The sequence below is a fragment of the Mchenga conophoros genome, linkage group LG3, assembly GCF_057382185.1.
Source record: "Mchenga conophoros isolate Kocher_MC1m ecotype Shallow Benthic linkage group LG3, M_conophoros_male_GT1.1, whole genome shotgun sequence".
Taxonomy (NCBI): Eukaryota; Metazoa; Chordata; class Actinopteri; order Cichliformes; family Cichlidae; genus Mchenga; species Mchenga conophoros.
Genome location: NC_140528.1, coordinates 51,688,540 through 51,709,336, shown reverse-complemented (window position 1 = coordinate 51,709,336; position 20,797 = coordinate 51,688,540). Strand labels below are relative to the sequence as shown.

Below are 20,797 nucleotides of genomic sequence, written 5' to 3'. Positions count from 1 at the left end.
CATCAACAACAACAACAACAACAACAATAATAATAAACTGTATTATTTATTTGATTGTTTGCTATGAGCTAACGCTAGTCCACACTCCAAGCCACTTGGTGGCGGTAATGCGCCACGTCGTTGTTTGCTAACCGCCAAGAAACGACGACGACGAAGTTAAACGAGGCGAAAACCACAATAAGAGCAAAATGAAATCTGTAATGTGGAGAAAATGGACAGTGTAACCGTGACAACGAGACACGAAGAGGGACGTAAAGTATAAAAAAATGGCCCAAGAAGAAAAACTCTTCGGCTCGGTGAGTGGAACCAGATTTAGCAACAACAGCGATAAATACGCCTGTAGGGAGATGAAGAGTGCTAAAATACTGAGAAACGGCTCTCTGATGAGTGTTTGTAGAGATGTGTTTCAACAAGATAAAGACACACGACTCAGTCAAATAAGCGTTAATGCACTCCACAGTCTGCTGCCTGACAACAAAAGAGCGTCTGTGGGGTTTTATCCGGAGTACCTGAAATAGAAAAAAGAAAACAGAAACGGGGACAAAAGTTCTGTTTTAAAATGCATATTATAGCGAGAAATGTGACGGCTTGTCTGTTGTTATTATGTTTGATGAGCCAAGTAAGATGTAGATGTGGATAAATTAGCTATGAGATTAGGCCTCCCCCCACCACGGAGATGCTGTAAGTATCAAAGCAGCTCAGATTACTTGTTTCTTTCTTATTAAAGAGAATGACAAAAGTTTCACTGTGAGGACGTGATTTAAAGATGAAAAATGTCTAAATTGCACATATCATGTCCTGAGTAAAGGACTGGCAGTTTTATGTTGGGGTGTCTGTTGATTCTCACTTGTCTTGGAAACATTGGTTAGGAAAACAATCAAATCAGTAAAACACATATTACTGGATGCAACAGTTTGCTAGAATTGGAAGGAATTTGTCAGGCCAATTGTGTAATTGATTGATTCAAAGATTTTCTTTTTTCCTTTTCACTGCTTTACCCTTGTCTGCACAGGTGATGAAAATGGATCTGTGTTTGCCAAATGCCATTAAGATCTGAAGAAGAAGAGAGGTGCTGTTTGATGAAGCGGACTTAAGTTAAACAAACTAAAGTATTGATACCATCACGTTAATGTGGATCTGATACCATCGTCTGTATCACTTCTATCATTCTGACATACAGTCAACATGTGGTGATGTGTAAGAGCTGACAGGCTCCATTCACATTTTGAGATCAGAGCTCAGACTAGTTTCAGTTATAAGGAAGAGAAACTCACACAGTCACTGACACTGAGAGGAGAAATGGCACAGAAAGGAGTTCAGCTGGACCGAGAAACCTTCTCTTGTTCCATCTGTTTGGATCTACTGATAAATCCGGTGACTATTCCCTGTGGACACAGCTACTGCAGGAACTGTATTAAAACCCACTTTGATGAAGAGGACAGGAAGGGAATCCACAGCTGCCCTCAGTGCAGGAAGACTTTCACACCGAGGCCTGTCCTGGAGAAAAACACCATGTTAGCAGCTTTAGTGGAGCAGCTGAAGAAGACTGGACTCCAAGCTGCTCCAGCTGATCACTGCTATGCTGGACCTGAAGATGTGGCCTGTGATGTCTGCACTGGGAGGAAGCTGAAAGCCATCAAGTCCTGTTTAGTCTGTCTGGCCTCTTACTGTGAGAAACATCTCCAACCTCACTATGATGCAGCTCCGTTAAAGAAACACAAGCTGGTGGCCCCCTCCAAGAAGCTCCAGGAGAACATCTGCTCTCGTCATGATGAGGTGATGAAGATTTTCTGTCGTACTGATCAGCAGAATATCTGTTATCTCTGCACGATGGATGAACATAAAGGCCATGAAACAGTCCCAGCTGCAGCAGAAAGGACTGAGAAGCAGAAGGAGCTCGAGGTGAGACGACTAAACATCCAGCAGAGAATCCAGGAGCGAGAGAAAGATGTGAAGCTGCTTCAACAGGAGGTGGAGGCCATCAATGGCTCTGCTGATAAAGCAGTGGAGGACAGTGAGAAGATGTTCACTGAGCTGATCCGTCTCCTCCAGAAAAGAAGCTCTGATGTGAAGCAGCAGGTCAGATCCCAGCAGGAAACTGAAGTGAGTCGAGTCAAAGAGCTTCAGGAGAAGCTGGAGCAGGAGATCGCTGAGCTGAAGAGGAAAGACGGCGAGCTGGAGCAGCTCTCACACACAGAGGATCACAACCAGTTTCTACACAACTACCCCTCACTGTCAGCACTCAGTGAGTCTACACACTCATCCAGCATCAATATTCGTCCTCTGAGCTACTTTGAGGATGTGACAGCAGCTGTGTCAGAGACCAGAGATAAACTACAGGACATTCTGAGAGAGGAATGGACAAACATCTCACTGACAGTCACTGAAGAGGATGTTTTACTGTCACCAGCAGAGCCAAGGACCAGAGCTGGATTCTTAAAATGTTCACGTGAAATCACACTGGATCCAAACACAACTCACACACATCTATTATTATCTGAAGGGAACAGAAAAGTAACATTTATGGAACAACAACAGTCTTATTCTGATCATCCAGACAGATTCACTGAATGTTATCAGGTCCTGAGTAGAGAGAGTCTGACTGGACGTTGTTACTGGGAGGTGGAGTGGGGATGGGGAGGAGTTTGTATAGCAGTCACATACAAGAACATCGGCAGAGTAGGGAGAGTGAATGAATGTTTCTTTGGACGCAACGACAAATCTTGGGCATTATATTGGTACACAGACAATAATAAATTTCGCCATAACAATGTCCAAACTCACCTCTCAGGTCCTCCGTCCACCAGAGTAGGAGTGTACCTGGATCACAGAGCAGGTATTCTGTCTTTCTACAGCGTCTCTGAAACCATGACTCTCCTCCACAGAGTCCAGACCACATTCACTCAGCCGCTCTATGCTGGACTTTTTCTTTATGGACTTGGAGCCACTGCAGAGTTGATTAAAGTCAAATAGAGAAGACAGGTTCATGTTGATCCCTGACCATTATATGTACTTGTGTAGTTTCTAAATGAGGCTTTACATTTTAGAAGCTGAGAAGTTCAGTGGTCCATTGATGTGTGAAAATAATGTTGGACTGATTCAAACTTTTGTTACGACTGTTGTCGTAATTTTAATATTCAAATCTGAGTGTGCAGGTGCGTCTCCATGATTGGTGCATCCAGTGGGACTGTTCGTACCGATTGGCTAATGACCAGGAGGCAGCATATAAGAAGACACCCCCCTGGACGGCCAGTCATTCATCCTCGGCCCATCCCAACTGGCAGACTGTGTTTACTGTATAGTAATGTTTGTTTAATGCAGGAGCATGTACGGGTGGACCGCCTTTTTGTTTGATTACAGTTTTCTCCTGTTTTTGTTAGTTAGGGAGGTAAGTCGTTGTGGTTTGGTTTAATTCTTTTGAATAGGTAAGTTTGATTTATCCCTGAGATAGGCTCCCTTCTGTTTGTTATTTTGTCCTTAGGTTCGAAGTTATAATAATCTCCCTTCCTTTGTTTCTAAATTCACTCATTGTAAATAAATCACTGTCAAAAAGTATTAATTGCGTGATGTGCTGCTTTGGATCAGATGGGGATGGATCACTCTTATGTTATGGTCTTGCCACGCCTAGACAGACCATAACACTGTACTAACATTTATATACCTTATATATCATCAATATAAATCTGAATTTGTTCTTATGGCTGATAATCATGTGAGTTTAAATGATACTACTCTTCATATTCAGCATGTTTGAAATCTGTCATCAGTCTGGTTAGTGGTTTTATTCTGTAGTTGCTGTAGTGGGTTGTCAAATTCTACTTGCTTCAAACGGCACATTTATAGGAAACAAGGAGATATGATGTATGACTTACCTTTGTTCTCGTCCTGGTTGCAAATAGAGTGCAAGTGTCAACCAAGAAAGGACAGTCCTGTCTCATCCTTTAACCAGCCACGACCTGCCCGTAAGTACACCTCTCCACTCACAACAATATTACATGGGACAAATGCATCCCATCCTGTACAGGCAGCACAACCCATCATAACAGCTAAGGCAGCATGTGCATATTGCTGCTCACCTGAACACCACATTAGCAAGTGCCCTGAGTTTATTAACAAGACAAAGAATGACTCAGCTGCTCTATGCTGGACTTTTTCTTTATGGACTTGGAGCCACTGCAGAGTTGATTAAAGTCAACTAGAGAAGACAGGTTCATGTTGATCCTTGACCATTATATGTACTGGTATGTATGTATGGTCATTTTTTATGTGTATATATATATGTATATGTATGTGTGTGTGTGTATATATATATATATATATATATATATATATATATATATATATATATATATATATACATACACACACACACACACACACACACACACACACACACACACACACACACACACACACACACACACACACACACACACACAGTGGGGCAAAAAAGTATTTAGTCAGCCACCGATTGTGCAAGTTCCCCCACTTAAAATGATGACCAAAAATGATGACTTAAAATGATGACCCACTTAAAATGACCAAATACTTATTTTCCACCCTGATTTACGAATAAATTCTTTACAAATCCTACCATGTGAATTCATGGATTTTTTTTTTTCACATTCTGTCTCTCACAGTTGAAGTGTACCTCTGGTGCAAATTACTGACCTCTGTCATCATTTTAAGTGGGGAAACTTGCACAATCGGTGGCTGACTAAATACTTTTTTGCCCCACTGTATGTATCGAACAATACAACATTTGTAATTTATTTTATCAACTTTCCTTCTGACGATGCTGTCTGTGTTGAGCGCTCAGTGAATCTGCGTTCGACTACTCCGCCTAGGCTGCACTGTCGAGCGCAGATCCACTGAGCGCTCAACACAGACAGCATCGTCAGAAGGAAGAGCGCAGGGCACCTCCCCCACCCTCCCCCACCCTCATTCAGATGTGGCGTTTGGAATTATTTTGGTTTTCATGTGACGTATGACCCTGAAGGTAAGCGAGTCATGGACTAAAGTAAAACAGTATGTTGGATGTGCCATGCAATGCTCAATTACATGGGTGGGAACTAGTGTGTTAGCGCAGTTAGCTCGTTAACGTGTTGGCCGTCTAGCCCCATGCAGGGGGCGATCGGCGGTAGCTCGTTAACGGAGATTTGCCGTGTTGTGGCGTTAAGGTCATTTCAACGAGATTAACCTGAAAGCACTAGTGGGAACACAACGAATATGACTGCACATTTACGCCGACATCATCCTAGTGCAAAGACAAGTGGAAGCAGAAAAAAAACAAGCAAGCATGCTACTAACTTTAGCCGAGTCATTTAGACAGCTGTTTAATATGCTGCTGAGAATATAGCCCAGAAGAAGCGGATAGTATAGCTTTTATTTTGGAAAGAGACATTTCTCTGTAATAAACTCTCTTTTCCAAAGATGAGTGATTCCTCAATCAGATACAGGGCTCGCAAAATCGCTAGCCCGACGTCCCGGGGCTAGCGATTTTTTTCAGTCGGGCTACCAAAATCTATCTCTGCCCTGCCCGTCGGGCTATTGTAGGAAGGAAAAATATATGTCAATGCTTTTGCATTCTTTCAGAAATGTAGCTGGGTAATTATGTCATTGGCATCGGTGAGCCACTGTCAATATGTGACATATTGAAATCGCGTTTGAATTTGCGCTTGTTTTTTTGCTTTCACTTTGCAATCGCGCGAACTGTGTATAGAGAGCGACAGCACTGATCTGTGAGTGATGATAATTTGTGCACCAATTCCTCTGACATCGTCTTATTAATTGTTAGCTTACTATGCAAACATGACAAGTGAAATCTCCCGCAGCTTAAACATGTGAGAGGTTGATCGCGCAGAGAATCGCTGAGCTTATGTGAGTGCGTGTGTAAAAGCAGCAGGATATATATTTGCCTACGATGACCTGGATGACTGAGAACCTTCACAGACAGATATATATTCAGTGTTGGGGAGTAACGGAATACATGTACCGCCGTTACGTATTTAAAATACAAAATATGAGTAACTGTATTCCGTTACAGTTACCGTTTAAAAAGGTGGTATTCAGAATACAGTTACTTTGTTGAAATAAATGGATTACACTGCGGTACTTTCCTGTTTCATATTGTCGCGGGTCAGGACTGTTTGGGTTTGTTTGACAGCTACGTTCTTTTGTTCCAGGTGGCAGCGTTACGGTTTCCATGGTTACAGGGCGACGCGCTCTCTCTCTCTCTGCGACTGTGTGTTTCCTGGGTGAGAGAGCACCTTTTCGTTATTGTTGTTGTTGTGCTAAGCTAACAGGCAGAATGCTACAAGCATAGCTCTAAAGAATGTAGCATCATGTTCAGTGTAGTCCGTGCTGCTGGGAGAATGGACTGCCATACACGTTATGTGTCTGTGAGCGCGAGGAGGGAGAAAAAGGGGAGTGGAAAGGTACGAGCAGTCATCGAGCAAAAACGGGAGCTGGAAGCATGTAAATATAATAATAACCACTGCAGCCAAGAAGAGTGCCTGACGAGCCCAGTTGTAAGTAAGGTATTAAGACTCGAGTGTACACTGTGTTCGTGTTTTCCTCCGAAAACAACAAGTTCCGTTGGAGCAGCCTTTCAACGCCTCTCTCTGTCTGTCGCAAGAAAAGTTGACCCACACAACAAAGTAGAGCTATTTTTCGGCTACCAGCCGACAGGGACCCCGCCGTATTATGCTGGGCTTACACTGTGCGATTTTTTTCAGTCGCGCGATTCAGCTCCTGCTCAAACTGTACGATTGACTCGCAGGGGTTAGAAGTTCATAGGTCACGATGCAGGGTCTCACACTATACGGCCCGATGCTCTGATGCGACCTGAGTGCTCACACTGTGCGTCCATAAAAATGAAGGTTATAACAGAAAATCTGTCGCTCTCCCTCTCCGTCTTTCACTCACACAGACACACCACCACCATCAACTTTGCTAAATTGCTAATGAAAAACATTGGTCAGGCAGCTGTGATTGAGCAGCAGTGTCGATCCAACTATTTTCACGGTTGTTGTGGTCGTGATAATTTTGTGAGGCCACATCGAAAGGGCTCGGATGGTTCTACAGGTTGTGCCTCCATCGCTTGTGTCCAGATCACACGCTGCACTGCCGTGCTACGCCGTCTTTTTCGCTGACATTTGTGTTTGCGCGTGCGCAGTGTGGCAAACTGCGGTGACATCCTCACGACCAAGCGATTGATGATCGGGAGCTGGTCGTGAGTGTCAATCGCTTCTCGTTACCCCACGTATACTACACGATGCACGACGCACGATGAAGGCCAAAATCGGGCCGATCGCCAAAACGATCGCACGACTCAAAAATCGGCTCAAAATGGGCCAAAAATCGCACAGTGTGAGCCCAGCATTAGTCAGAGGTCCCTTTACTACAGTTCGGAGTCGCGGACCTTCAGTAATAGTAATAAATCACACAGCAATAGTACATTCACGTTGTTGTAAAAAGCATGATAATATTGTAGCGGGTCAGGGCTGTTCGGGGTTCTGCTTGTACAGTTATGTTTTGTGTATGTTGCCATGGTGACGGGTGACGCCCTCTCGCTGCAACGGTGTGTCCTTCCGGGGTCAGAGGGCGCCCTATGTGTGTTGTGGTTGCCGCGCTGAGCAGTTAGCTAGTGGCAGTGTGTTCTTCTGCAAATGTAATAAACGGCTGTGCTCCCTGGCTAGCTCACGGGAAGCAAGACCAAACGATACCTCCGTCTCCTCCTTGTCTGAACTCGCCACAATATATTAAGTAATCCAAAGTATTCAGAATACGTTACTGTCATTGAGTAATGTAACGGAATAGGTTACAGAATACATTTTGGGGCATTTATTCTGTATTCTGTAATGGAATACATTTTAAAAGTAACCTTCCCAACACTGTATATATTTTAGTTCTGCTGAGCCAAATAAGACAGGTCAGGGTGAAGAAGTGACAGCCAAAGAAAAGCTTACCACAAAACGGAGAAGTTATGACAAATCAGACTATAAGGCAAAAAGAAAGTGCAGCTTTATGGTTTCATGGACAAAAGAATTTCTGTGGCTGCAATATGACGAGCTAAATAACCAGGGCTGCACATAAGTGGTCCGCAGGTGCGCATTCGCTGTCAAAATAAAAAACACGCACAAGGGTTAGGGTTAAATTTAAAAACTGTACTTTTGAGTTAAAATATATATTTATAATTTTAATAAATGACAAATTAAAAAGGCATGAACATTTTTTTGTATCGAAAAAATATCGAACCGTGACACCAAAGTATCGAACCGAACCGTGAATTTTGTGTATCGTTGCACCCCTAATATATATATATATATATATATATATATATATATATATATATATATATATATATATATATATATATATATATATATATCTGACAATACTATAATATTGGCCATATTATATTTACATTACCACAGTGAGATGACTTTAGTCTCATGAACAACATAACAACATTAACTAGTTGTTATTTGCTAACTAATCTTAAATGACTGTTCAGCACAGAAATGAAGCCCAACAATCATGTTCTACAGTCCCGTGGTCTCAGCCTCAGATACTCAACTAATCAAGGTGATGTCATGACAAAATGAATGACCAACAAAACATTTTTCTCCTTCATTTCTGTCAAACAAAGCTGTATGTAACGTGTCTCGTGGTTAGTATCATGGTTGCTAGGCAACGGAGGCTAGACCATCCCATTTCACAAGCCTCGCACTTCCGGCCTTAGCGGTCTTTAAGTACGCGGCTCGTGAGGACTGGCTCACGGGCTGCAGACCCTGAATTGGGATACAGACTAGAAGCTATTGATGCGCTTTTTGATGACGTCTTTTCTGACGTCGACGTCTCGAGATCTGGCCATACCACGAAAAAACACTAAGGCTCTCAAGACTGCTAACATCTACAACCGATTGAAACTGCTAACTTGATTTTGGCTCTTGCAAACTTTTGTTTATTTATGTTCCCCTTAATTTATTTTATTTTTTGTACTCACTTTTGTCTCACTGTCCTTGTCACTCTCTCTGTTCCTCATTGTACTACCACAATGTTATATTTTATGTGATTCCTGTTTTACTTGACTGTATGTCTAAAATGTGATAAATAAAGTTAAAAAAAAAAATCTGGCCATACCACGTGACAAATTTATGAACGGGTTAGCGCGTTTGGCGTGACATTAAAATAGGGGGCAGTTACAACTTACAAGTCACACTTTGTGGACTTTTGACTTTATTGTTTGTTTGTTTTTTAAACTTCTTTTTATCTAATGGAAATTGCAAGAAAGGTGTATTTTTCACCTGTCTGAGCATACTTATTAGGAGCTGATGTATCCTAATAAGTTCTGCACATACTAATAAATACTTGTAAATACTTAGCTGTGTTGAACAATAAAATCTCAGCTCTGTTGCAGTATTAGAGAGACTTGCAGGAAAACAAGGAGACCAATCTGGCTAAAACCTTTAAAAATCACATGGTATGCTTGTATTATACAACTTTAATTTATATTTTAAATATGAGTAATTACAGACATCTCCAAATGAATATTGTATTTTTGTTTTATCATCAGCAGAGATGAATGATGTGGATGAGGTCTTGGTCAATATAATGATGGAGGATTCCCAGCCCTTTACTATTGAGGAGGACAAACAGTTCAGAAAGCTCAGAAAACTTTGAAACAAACACATCCTCCAACAACGCACACCCATATTTTGTTTTCAAATTCCATTGCAGTCATTTCACACCTTAAACCTTTGGTAAACAATTGAACAAATAAAAGTAAATTGCAATAAATAACGAGGAATACAGAGTTCATCACACAACATAATAATAATTCTGTCGAGAGACCTACCTCGGCACTTGTGCTGGTGAAGCCAAAGGCAAGATATGCTTCATCATATTTTCTAGTCTTTGGCTTGGAAAGAAGTTGGTTTGGAAACATATTTGGTGATGCTTCAGCCTCTGCCTTGCATTTGTGTGGGAGCCCTGTCAGAAAACCTGTCCATTATGCTAGCAGTGTCCAAGCATTCTTTTTTTTTTTTTCTTTTTTTTATTCATGCCGTGGCAATGGCTCTGCGCCCCCAGGGGACACGCCCCCCACTTTGGAACCTCTGCCTTGTATGTAAAAATATCACATTTGTTGTATTTTTGTGCGCCTGACCAATCGCAACAGTTGGAGCAACGATGAAGAAACTTTCCTCAACTGTATTTGCGATGTATAGCTGCTGCTTTGGATGCTGTGTATCACTGGAATGATGTTTTACTCAGCCTGAGTCTTGAGTTTCGGTTATAATAAACGTCTGGCTTCCTGTTGTTATGAGGTACTCTAGGGCTGTCGAACTCCAGGCCTCAAGGGACAGTGTCCTGCAGGTTTTAGATCTCACCCTGGGTCAACACACCTGAATCAAATGATTAGTTCATTACCAGGCCTCTGGAGAACTTCAAGACATGTTGAGGAGGTAATTTAGCCATTTAAATCAGCTGTGTTGGATCAAGGACACATCTAAAACCTGCAGGGACACCGACCCTCGAGGCCTGGAGTTCAACACCTGCGTGATAGTCGCACCAGAAGTGTCTGTGAGAATAACCAAGGTAAAAGAAAAAAAAATTTGTCATGAAAATTGCTAAGAAGTAGATCACCTGTAATTAATTAATGTGTTTTTCTAGCTCTTCTTTTCTTGTGGTGACACAGTATGTGAGTAATGGGTTATAGTGAGGATGATGTCACTTGAGCAAATAACATTTTCTCTTGAAAGTAGGAAAAAAAAAAAAAAAAAAAAAAAGAAAAGGACAGACAGAGCTGAAAACTCTTCCTGATTTATTTTCTCCTTGAAAGCAGAGACTTTTTGTTGAGATGTTTTGGACTCAAACTTAGTAGACAATTTTTAGGCATGGTTTCTTCCTGTCACAACATTACTGCGCACCAGTGCACAAAACAAGGTCGATAAAGACAATGATGAGCAATTTTGGTGTGGAAGAACTTGACTGGCATGTGCAGAGCCAGGACCTCAACTAATAGAACACCTTTGGGATGATTAAGTTTGTGGAAAGCCATGCAGAAGCATCACATCGCAGAACGGCTCACTGCAGTTGTGGGGTCTCAGAACCAAAAGAATGACAACACCACGGAACAGAAGTTTGATACCATCATGGGGAGGCTCGCGGCTCTCCAACGGGAGATTGAGAGACCAGTGTCAGAGTGCTAAATTCGGAGCTGCTCGCATAAAGGAGAAATCAACAATTCATTCATTTCATTCATTTATTTGTTCATTTTCAGGCACAACAAATACCTATAGTGAACATAAAATGCACAAAACAAAAAACAAAAATTGCCTGAAAAAGGAGTGTGACGAAGAAAACTTATTAAATCCCACCCCTATACTCACTCATCAACGAAAAAAACAATAAACTTCCCGCAGCTACGCTGTCAATGGAAAATTGTATTTAGTAGTCAGTATAATCTTTTAGTGATATAAGTTTGCATATGGTAGAATACTGCATGTAGTTATTTGTATTAGGAAATATTTAACCATGTGTGCTTAGAGGCATATAATCAATTGTGTAGTGACAGGATGTGTGATCTCTAGCAGGCTGCAGGCTTGGTGTGCACCCCAGGAATGCACCCCCACGTCCTGGGATCATGAGAGCTCGTACCTTGTTTTATTGTTTTATGGTAGGATTAACGTAGCTACGTCTGTTCTAGTCGAAGTGTTTTAACTGCTGGACTTCCTCACCGTGTTATCTAGGGTGAACCATCTAGGGTGGGGGAGACTACCCTCTTTGTGACCAAGGATGTACCTTTTGTGCTTTCATGTTATATGACCCTTTGATCAGCAGGACACACACACACACACACACACACACACACTGAAGTATAAAATAAAGACAGGGGCAGTTTCTTAGCGCGAGTCTCTCTGTCTGGAGGCTGCCCTTGCTAGCAAGACGTTCTGTGTGTTTCTCTTCTCTGAGTCTTTACTGAAGAAGTGTTTTAGAACATTTTCCCTAACATTATTTGGTCCTTCGAGCCGGATGCAGAAAATATCAGAACTGTTATCTGTGACTCTGTTCCAGGATCCAGCACTGATTCCTGACGCCGTGGGGAGCCAGCACCGAAGCCTGTGCACAGCCCTCATGGACGAGGAGAGAGCCCCAGGACGTTAAATTCGGGTCTGGGCCGGTGTTATAATCTGGTCCACGGCGGTGGGATTCAGTCCGATGATCTGAATCACCAGTGAGACGTCGGAGAGTGAGAAACACTATTTTGGTATATAAGACGGCCGCAAAGGTTTAAAGTAACGTGATAAATTAGGTTGGGTTCGCCGAAAGGAGCTGAATTAGACTTAGGTTTTAGAGGTAGCCGAAATTACTTCGTGACAAATTCAAATGAAAACACGTTGAGACAAAGAAATTAAAATAGGTTGGGTTCGCCGGAAAGAGCTGAATTAGACTTGAGTTTTAGAGGTAGCTGAAATTATCTCGTGACAAATTAGCGCGCAAATGTCTATGTGTGTGTATGTGTCTGGAAGTAAGTTGATTTTACAGCACAATACGCTGCTGAACTACTTCCATTTTTGTTTTCTTTGCTGAGGCTCACGTACTGGTGACAAAGGAGAACGGTTGAGTTTCATCTCATAAAACTGATACCGCTTCACCGTTAGGGTGAAGTCGAAGGCCGTATCAGTAAACCACTCTGAAGTCAAGCGTGCCAGCAACGGCCCAGCAAAATCTTTGAAAATGGGGGATAAACAAAAAAAAATTAACAGCTGATGAGGAATGGTTAGAAAAACAACAAACCGGAGCAGGTAAAATAAGTGCAAATAGGTGGAGAAATCCACAAAAAGCAAAAAAAAACAAAAACAAAAAACGCAGATTCTTTAGATTGCCCTGATCAACAACAGCCAGTGCTCCAGACCATTAATTTAACCAGTTGTTAATAGAAATCTGCATTAAGCTTAGGGTTGCTCAAATTCAGTATAATGACATATGAGATGAAGTAAAATAGGCAAATATTTAAACTAATGATGTGCATAGAGGCATTTGACCTGTTTGAAAGACTGTCGTCTTATTATGAGCCATGGTCGAGATATAGAGCACACCTGTGAAAACAACTAATATGTTGAACCCTGTATGAAACATCTAAAGGTACATGATGGAGAAGCTGAATTGAATATGAAAGTGCAAGACTTTGCCACTGTGTGGCAAAGCACGCGACCACTGTGAAGTTGCGTTGCGGTCTCTTCTGAGCTGATGAGCAAGCTACACATCATCAGATCGAGAGCTGTCTGAGAACTCCTCAAAGAGAGGGAAACAGAACTGTGATATCTAGAGTGTGCAGCGTTTCCGTGAGCAGTTTTTCTGCATCTTGACTCATGTGTAGAGTGTTCATAGCATCAGCATTATGTTTTTGTTTATTTGTTTTGTTGGGTGGAAAAATTGTTAAATAAACTGGTGATCATATTTATGGATCACCATGGCACATATCATCAGCCATGTGATTTATTTATGCAGATGAAAAAGTGAGTGTGAATGTGTCTGACGTCACAGTGTTTTTGTGCGCTGTGTAAAAGTAATTGCCTCTGATTGTGAGAGCGGTGATTCTGCAGGTCACCAGCTATTTAAACAAAAAAACAAAAAGAGTGAAGAAGAGACAAAATTTACATTGTAGATGAAAAATAATCATAGGAAAAAGGTTTTGTGTTGATCAGCCAAGAACTACAATCTCATTTTCTGCTTTTAAGAAAGGACTGTTCACAAAAACAGAGAGAGAGAGAGATGAAGCAGTGATAATAATAATGAAAATGTCTTAGTTTGTCACTTTCAGGTGCAAAGCAGACCTGAATCAATTTTCCACATGCAGCGGTCGGAAGAAAGTCATAGTTTAACATCATTGGAAACATTCAGGCCAAGTTTCTGGCTGACTTATTTACAGCACCATGTGTCTCTCAAACTCACAAGCAAGCGCTCACTCCTCCCTGAAGACAAGGAATGCAGCTCCAAAGAGCAATAACATGGCAGATAAAGAGACAGCAGCAAAGTCCTGAGCAAAGAGTCCCAACAAGCAGCAGCAGTGTGGACAAACAGCATCAGAGAAGAAGAGCAAACCCATCATCCTGACTGATCGGATGAATGGCACTGTGTTTACAACAAGCTACAAATTCACTATCCATGTGAAGAAAACTTTTGAGGACAACTGAGGAGACTGTTGGAGTTTGACATTTGCCACCTTTGGAGTAAAATGGCAAGAAGAGACAGTGGAACACAGGACAAAGCTGAAGGAGAACTGCCGGCTGGGGACTGTTGTAGTGGGAGAGGACAACAGAGTGAGTAAGTAGAACACAGAGGAGTGCTGGTGTTAAATGTGGGGAAATCAAAATTTGGGTTAGCAAACCTGGGAAAAACAAAACTGACTGCTTAAGTTGGAAAATTGAGAAGGAGTCTGAAACACTGCAAAAAGAAACATACAAAATCACACACACAAGCAGAACATGCATTAACCCTACTAATACAAACACAAAATAGCTCATGAAGATTAGACAACATCTTAACCCTTGTATGGTGTTCGGGTCTGTGAGACCCGTGTTCAGTTTTTTTCAAAAGAAAAATTAAACAATTAATTATTTTTTCACGTGTAAATGTGTTGTGTCTTTCCACTCACTCCACTTGATTATAACTGATTTATTTATAACATTTTATATAAAAGAAAAACGAGAAGCACATTAATTCATAAATGTGATCTAACAAAGGTAAAGGGAAAAAATTAACCATGTTTGCTGTTCATATGTCTTGTAATTGGGATGAAGTAAACATCTGTTGAGTAATTTAACATAAAATTGTTTGATAGTGTTAATTTGGAAAGCCAAAACTCTAGCGGGTCCACCAGACCCATGAACACTGGCTGAGTAACAAAAATACAAACACCACACAAGGGTTAAGCATGTGAGTCTGTTTATCATCTTGTCCAAGTCACTTAGTGTGATGCAAAGACCAGTGGACTCATAGTACATCAGTTACAAAATGATCAAATAATAGTAGAGAAATGTGTAGGAAAGGCAGCTTTAAGAACATGCTCTGCTGGATATGCAGCTCCACAGACATGCATTAAACCTGCCTAATAACACAAACACACATGCAATGAAGATCAGCTTGTTATCTCTCATCAGTGTTAAAATAGTGTCAATTTAGCAGACACTTGTTATCAAATACTGAATTTATCCAATGCAACAAATTGACTCTCTAGGTTGCAGGACAACAGTTTAACTTTTGTGGGAAAAAAGATTCTGGTTTGACCAACTAGTGATCAGATAATAAATTTAGTGTTAATATAGTAAATTGGGAGAAGCTTTCTGCTTGATTGATGCAGCACAAAGTAATTTACTGTATGAGGGAAATTCTATTTTTGTGATAACATTTTGAACATGTATTTCTGTTGTCCTGTCATCTTAGTGGGTTAATAGCTGATTCAAATTAGTTGATCGTTCCTAGATTAATGAAAGGTGACTGAATTCTAGCACGAGTGAATGGGATGTTTGTTGTGTGTTGAGTGGAGACTGTAAAACACTGAGTTTCCTGTTTTGATGTGCGAGTGAATCCTGTACCTAGATACACAACTCTGAATACATAAGAACAAACTTCTTTTGTGAAGTGCATGACAACATGTCACATGTTTTATGATGAAGGGAAAAAGGAAAATTGAATAAAATAGATCTGTGGCCTAAATGAGTGAAGAGCACAGACCTGGGGATTAAACTCATAGCTAATATGACATTAGGGTTATATTGTGTGTTGTGCAGCTGATGGTTGGTTTGGAGTTAATCTAGCTGATGATTTTTCTTTTGTTGTGAAGTTGAGCCTGCCAATTAGTATGATGGTATGATAAACCATGCTAATGGTATGATTTACCCTCCTGAGATGAGGAGCTTGTGTCATGACTTAACAAGGCCTTTTTATTTTGATACTTTCACAGTGCACTGAAAGTTTTGTTTGATAATCTCTGTTATTTTTCATTTTTTGAACAGGCACTGATTTTGTTTGTCAATTTCTTTTCTTTAAGCAGATCTGTACGTCGGGAATTAAAAGCGCTATGCCGACATGTCGAGAAAACCGTTACAAGTGAGTTTCTCCACATTAAAATGGGCTCTGGAGACCGCCACTTATTTGGGACAATTAGAAAATGAGAGTGCCTTCCTAAAAAGGATTCGGCAAGGAAATCCGATCTAAAAGTTCTTCTTTTTCTTTTGAAATGACGTCATTTTGCTGAAAGTGGAAACTAAATGCGACGACAGGTTCCACTATCAGCAAAGAAAGAATGAATGAATGAATGAATGGAAATAAAAAACAAACTGACTGACTGGTAAAAGCTGACAAGACTTGACCACGACTCAAGGTTAACCTCCACCTAGACAGGACAAAGGGTGGAGGAATTTATGTGTTTTTTGTTACAGGAGCAGAAAGATGATAGCAACATTCGAGGTTGCATGATGGTTTAACCTTTGAAATGCCATTTTCTGTGTCTGTGCATCTACCAGGGGTGTTATTCACTACCTTGTGTTGCTTACAGAGGTAACTGTGACAAAGTATGCATACGCCTGCGCAGCGCTAACATTTATATTTTCTTTTCTACAGCATTGCAGTTTTTCATGTGTTTGATCATGTGATTTATAAGAGGATTAGTTAATGTTTTTCTACTACAGGATTTCTGGGTTTATGTGTGAAGGAAACTGTGTTTACAGGTTATGAGTTGGTGATGCTTTTACACTGTGTTTTTGGGAAAATGTGAAGGTTACTTTGATGATGTGAATAACATTCTTTCCACAGCTATGGATGGCTAACTTTATGGTCTTTTTATGGCACCTCTGGAACCTGTCGACCTGCGTTTGACCTGTGTCTGACCACCGTCTGACCACAGTCAATGTGTATTGCTAATGTTTGTTTTTCTAAGAATGCTTATTACTCTTATGATATAATTGTTTATAAGTGTGAAATTTGATTTCACTTCCAGATCTTGTTTTCCAGGCCATGATGGTGTGTATGCAGGCTCCTGGCGGAGCCAGTCTTTAAGCAAATTTAATATGCAAAACACACTAACATTTTTATTGCAGGATTATAGGTCCAGGGTGGTGCTGCTCCAGAGGAGGAGATGCCCTGATGTTACCTGGGATATGATCTAGCTAATCTTTTTCTTTAAGACAGGAATCTGATTTTGATGAGTTGACTCATGGGAATGTCCATGTGTCAAGATGAGGGATCCAGGATTAATATGAAACAATGAATTAACATTAAATTTTGGAATTAATATTAAATTTTGTTTTATATGATTTTTGCAGCGATTTGTGTGATTAACAGTTCATTCAACGGGTATTAAACCTATGCAAGTGGTGCATCCATGTTCAGATGAGGCTTTGATGGCCTATAAGTGAAGTTCACTGAACTAAAGAATGTGGTTTGATGATTGTTGACATGCTCTCCAAATAGAAGTTTTTCCTCCTAGCAAGGAAATACAGGTGCAGCAGTAATCTCCTGAGAAATCTTCAGAGGCCCAGTGAGAAGCGTGAACCATTCCAGGCATAACTGACAGCCCAGGCAGTGGTTGAGGTCAAAGGTCGAGCTGGTTGGGGCCCATTATGAGATCAGACTTTGGAGCCACAGCAAGGACCATGAAACTGCGTTGGAATGAGAGCTGTGCCAGGGGGGATTTCCAGAGGCCAACAGAGGAGATTGTGGACAACGGACGGGCACCTGAAGGATGAGGGGAGCGTGCCAAGCTCAATCGACAGCGCAGAGGGAATCTAAGGATGTCATCATGATTCTGTGAAAGCACAGGAACCAGAAGCTATGGTGGTGATAACAGCAGTTTCCTATGAACATCACCTAATGCTGTGTCACTGTACTATGCATACGATGACACACTGAAGACTGCTGGGATCATAACAGCAGTAAGATAACTGGACCCAGCACCCTTTCCATAGAGAGGTTTTTCTGCAGAGGATGACAGTAGAAGAGTCATAAGTATTCCTATCGCAGGATGAAGGCCTGAAGTGAGGTGATGGGGGTTGATAGAGGCCAATTCAAGTGCTTCTGACCATTTCAACTGCCTGCAAAATAGCAGAGAGACCCTCCTGGATATATCAGAGCCACTGCAAAAACGTTGAGGTCCCAGGAAACCCCGGCACCCCCAAGACAGCACAATAGAGAAATCTCACACTTGGTTGTTTCAGTGGTGAGGGGGGAGTGCTGATTGAGCCCCCGTAGGGTAAGCTCGCACTTCAACCTCCAGCCTCTGATCAACTCTAGGGCAACCAAGTGCGAGGCGTGACGGACCTGTGTGCAACCATGGGAAGGTGGACCCTCTTGGTTACCTTGACTACGACGCTCACCCATACAGAACCCCAGCTGACGCAAACAGCAGCTGAACCAGGAGAAAGGCAGAAAAGACTGACACACGACAACTCTCACCTAAGAGACATGACGCAAGACCACATCCATCCGTGGATGAACAATGCCTGGTACCGTTATATTCACGACAGAACAAAAGCAGAATCGGCAAATACAGACTATTATGTCTGTTCCCATCTACCCAGCACGGCAACATACCCCACACTATATATGTTCCTGGACCAATTCCCAGGGAAGAACTACTCTATGATACTAGCAGAGAAAGGGGACTTTGTGTCCTCTTCAACAACACATGCTGCACTTACATAAAGAAGATGCACACTCATTAAACATGACTGACGCCCTGAATGCTTTGAGACAGATCCAGCAGGCCCAAAATCAGGACTATGTAAGTGATACAAGTTACTGGTTTTCTTGGCTCTACACCGACTCCTGGTTACAGGTGCTAAAAAGACTACTCATCGGAGTTGGGATATTTTTACTTTTATTTTGTGTCTTTGTAACGTGTATATTGCCATGTCTAAAACTCATGATTAACTACATAATATTTTCTACTGTTGCTGCATACATAGCCATGACAAGTGATAATGATAATGACCCCGACCTGTTGGAACATGAAGACTTTGTGTGATTAATGACGATGTGACTGAAAATGTACAACAAGATGTTACAAACTGGTATCTCACTTTTAGTTTTACTGACAACAGGAGGGAATGTCAATGGAAAATTGTATTTAGTAGTCAGTATAATCTTTTAGTGATATAGGTTTGCATATGGTAGAATATAGGGGTGCAACGATACACAAAATTCACGGTTCGATATTTTTTCGATACAAAATAAAATGTTCATGCCTTTTTAATTTGTCATTTATTAAAATTATAAATATATATTTTAACTCAAAAGTACAGTTTTTAAATTTAACCCTAACCCTTGTGCGTGTTTTTTATTTTGACAGCGAATGCGCACCTGCGGACCACTTATGTGCACCCCTGGTTATTTAGCTCATCATATCGCAGCCACAGAAATTATTTTGTCCATGAAACCATAAAGCTGCACTTTCTTTTTGCCTTGTAGTCTGATTTGTCATAACTTCTCCGTTTTGTGGTAAGCTTTTCTTTGGCTGTCACTTCTTCACCCTGACCTGTCTTATTTGGCTCAGCAGAACTGAAATATATATCCTGCTGCTTTTACACACACACTCACATAAGCTCAGCGATTCTCTGCGCGATCAACCTCTCACATGTTTAAGCTGCGGGAGATTTCACTTGTCATGTTTGCATAGTAAGCTAACGATTAATAAGACGATGTCAGAGGAATTGGTGCGCAAATTATCATCACTCACCAATCAGTGCTGTCGCTCTCTATACACAGTTCACGCGATTGCAAAGTTTTCTCGAATTTCAAATCTAGTTTGTAAATTTGCCGGTAAAAGTTTAGTAAAAGCTTTATACAAAATTATGGATGTATTGTAATTAACCAGATCCTGGAATTTAAGTAACTTTGCCTGAAGAAAGAATTTGTGAGTATGATCTAGATAACCAGCCTTGTGAATAATACGCAGTGCTTGTTTCTGTACTGTGACTAATGGATTAGTTGTATTTTTATATGTATTTCCCCACACTTCCACACAATATGTAAGATATGGAAGAACCAGGGTACAGTACAGAGTACGAAGTGCATCTTTATCAAGGAATTGTTTCACTTTGTTCAAAACTGCGAGGCTTCTGGAAATTTTGGTTTTTATGTGTCTGACGTGGGGTTTCCATGAAATTTTATTATCAATTACGACTCCCAAAAACTTGTTTTCACTCACATTATCAATTGGTACACCTTCAATGACAATTGGTAATTCTATATTATATTTTAAATTACCAAAAAACATTGCTTTAGTTTCATTTATATTTAAATTAATGATAATTAATTTATAATTATAATTTATTTATGTCCATCCATTTTTTTATTAATTTTAGCTCCCTGTTTACGGTCATTACAAGATCAGTATAATCATCGTTACTGAAAAATATGTTGGTGTCATCTGCCAACAGTATTGAAAGAAATCTCCGTCCCGGGTCATCCGTGGATCGGGTTTTCCTCCGAGGCGTGGGCACCTATAAGCAGAGTTTTGTCTTTACCCTATAAGATTCAAAATTATTCAAAGTAACACTCAGGTATTTATTTATTTATTTAACCTTTATTTAACCAGGAATGTCCCGTTGAGATCAAAGACCTCTTTTTCAAGGGAGTCCTGGCCAAGAGGCAGCACATTTCAAGACAAATACATACGAACAAACAAAGTTAAAATTACACAAAACAATTACACATTATTGAGGCAGCCTGTAGGCCTTTGAGTTTAGTTTTAAAAACATTTAAAGACAACAATTCAGTTAGTTTCCAG

At 40.9% G+C, this 20,797-nt stretch overlaps 1 protein-coding gene across 1 annotated transcript; it reads left to right on the top strand.

The window, feature by feature from the left end:
* Positions 1–146: 146 nt before the first annotated feature.
* On the top strand, positions 147–3,555 carry LOC146579366 (tripartite motif-containing protein 16-like). The gene is made up of 2 exons (XM_085269252.1): positions 147–296; positions 1,013–3,555. Exon 2 carries the CDS (start codon positions 1,300–1,302, stop codon positions 2,971–2,973), a length of 1,674 nt encoding a protein of 557 aa, XP_085125378.1. The 5' UTR covers positions 147–296; positions 1,013–1,299; the 3' UTR covers positions 2,974–3,555.
* Positions 3,556–20,797: the final 17,242 nt, after the last annotated feature.